The 1,517-nt window shown below is 61.6% G+C and overlaps 1 protein-coding gene across 1 annotated transcript in view; it reads right to left on the reverse strand.

Annotated features, from left to right (window-relative positions):
• LOC104491321 (E3 ubiquitin-protein ligase TRIM63-like) overlaps positions 1-843 on the reverse strand; it is a gene marked incomplete at both ends in the record, with an annotated part of 2,055 nt that extends 1,212 nt beyond the window's left edge. The window contains 3 exons of the mRNA XM_010133722.1: positions 7-146; positions 305-400; positions 678-843. Coding sequence (XP_010132024.1) covers positions 7-146; positions 305-400; positions 678-843 — 402 coding nt within the window. The remainder of the gene's footprint in view (positions 1-6; positions 147-304; positions 401-677) is intronic.
• Between the last annotated feature and the right edge of the window lie 674 nt (positions 844-1,517).

Below are 1,517 nucleotides of genomic sequence, written 5' to 3' on the forward strand. Positions count from 1 at the left end.
TGGCGGATGAGGTCCTGGATGAAGCTCGTCTTGTTGCCCTGCTCGCGGGTGATGCGCTGCAGCAGCTCCGACTTTTTCTCCTCCAGCAGTGCTGCCAAGGCATCGAAGCGAGCGCACAGCTCCCGCTTGGCCGCCTCGCTGTTCTCCTGCGGGGACAAGGAGCAAGGAATGCCACGTGTGTTCCGCAGCACCAGCAGCAGCCGGGGGGCTTCCCTGGTCCAGCTCCCTCCCAGCCATCCCAAACAGCCCCCAGCTAAGGTTTCACCCCCCGGTTGTGGAGGGCTCCTTTTGCCCTGTTCCTCACTTCGGTGCTCCGGCATGAGTCCTCCAGCTGGGAGATGATGGTCTGGATCCGGTCGTTCCCCGCCACCAGCATGGAAATGCAGTTGTTCAGCTCAGTCTGGGCAGGGAGGAAGGACAGAAGGAGTTTGAACCCCAGTGGGGACAGGGACAGGGACACCTCCCACCCCAACGTTGCCCAGCCCCAGCGCTGCTCCCCTCATGTCCCCCCCAAGCAGTGGCAGATCTAAATATAGGCTGTATCCTGGGCGAAGTCACCCGGGGGCTATTAATACCCCATGAGCAGGTCCCAGTGCTATTTGTGACTGCCCCAGCTCAGCACATTGCCCTGGGACCAGCCGTCCCCCTGCAGCCCCCCCATCCTCCCCTCATGGCACCTTCTGGCCCTGGAAGATGTTTTGCAGCGGAGCAACCTCACAGTCCTTGTGGGCACCAAAGACTTTGCACATGGAGCAGGTGGGGACCTCGCAGGTGACGCAGTAGATGTTGATCCGCTCGTCCTCGTGCTCCTTGCACATGGGATGCTCCCCTTTCTTGAGCGGCCTGCTGGAGAGAGCGGCATGGCAACGGGGACATCCCCATCAGAGTGGCAACCCCACTGGGGTGACATGTCCCTTGCAGTGACATCCCCGCCACAATGATGTCCCCATCACAGCATCATCCCCACTGCGGTGACATCCCCACTGATGCTGCGCAGCCACCCTGAGGTTAGGTCCCCAGGAGAGAGGCTGGACCTGGGCAGAACGCTGCACTTGCTCCTCCGGGAGCTGCTGACCTCTGTGCTGCCACAAGTCCCAAGCCCAGTAAGCCCCAGAAGAAACCAGTGTGGCACTGGGCACAGCAGCAGCCAGCCGGGGGGCCCAGGACCACGCTCCAAGGCTGTTGCACAAGTGCCTAATTTTAGCCTCAGGCTGCCAGGGTTTAGTGTTGTCACCCAACATGTGACCAGCGTGGGGGTGCCCAGAAATCCCCGAGGGGTCCCAGCCAGGGGCTGCAGCTGAATCATCCCCTCTGGAGCAAGTGGGGACATGGGGACAAGCCAACCCACTGAAGCAAAAAGAGGGCTGGCCACCCAAGCCCCCCCCCGGGCAGCCCCAGACACCTGCCACGTGCCATCGTCCCCGTCCCCATGGCTCTCAAACAATATTTACAGTGGTTCAGAGAATTTGGCTGGGGCCACTGCTGTGCCTCAAGAACCTGTGACCCCTCTGTCCGCC

The sequence above is a fragment of the Buceros rhinoceros genome, unplaced genomic scaffold, assembly GCF_000710305.1.
Source record: "Buceros rhinoceros silvestris isolate BGI_N320 unplaced genomic scaffold, ASM71030v1 scaffold20420, whole genome shotgun sequence".
In the NCBI taxonomy this organism is placed as follows: Eukaryota; Metazoa; Chordata; class Aves; order Bucerotiformes; family Bucerotidae; genus Buceros; species Buceros rhinoceros.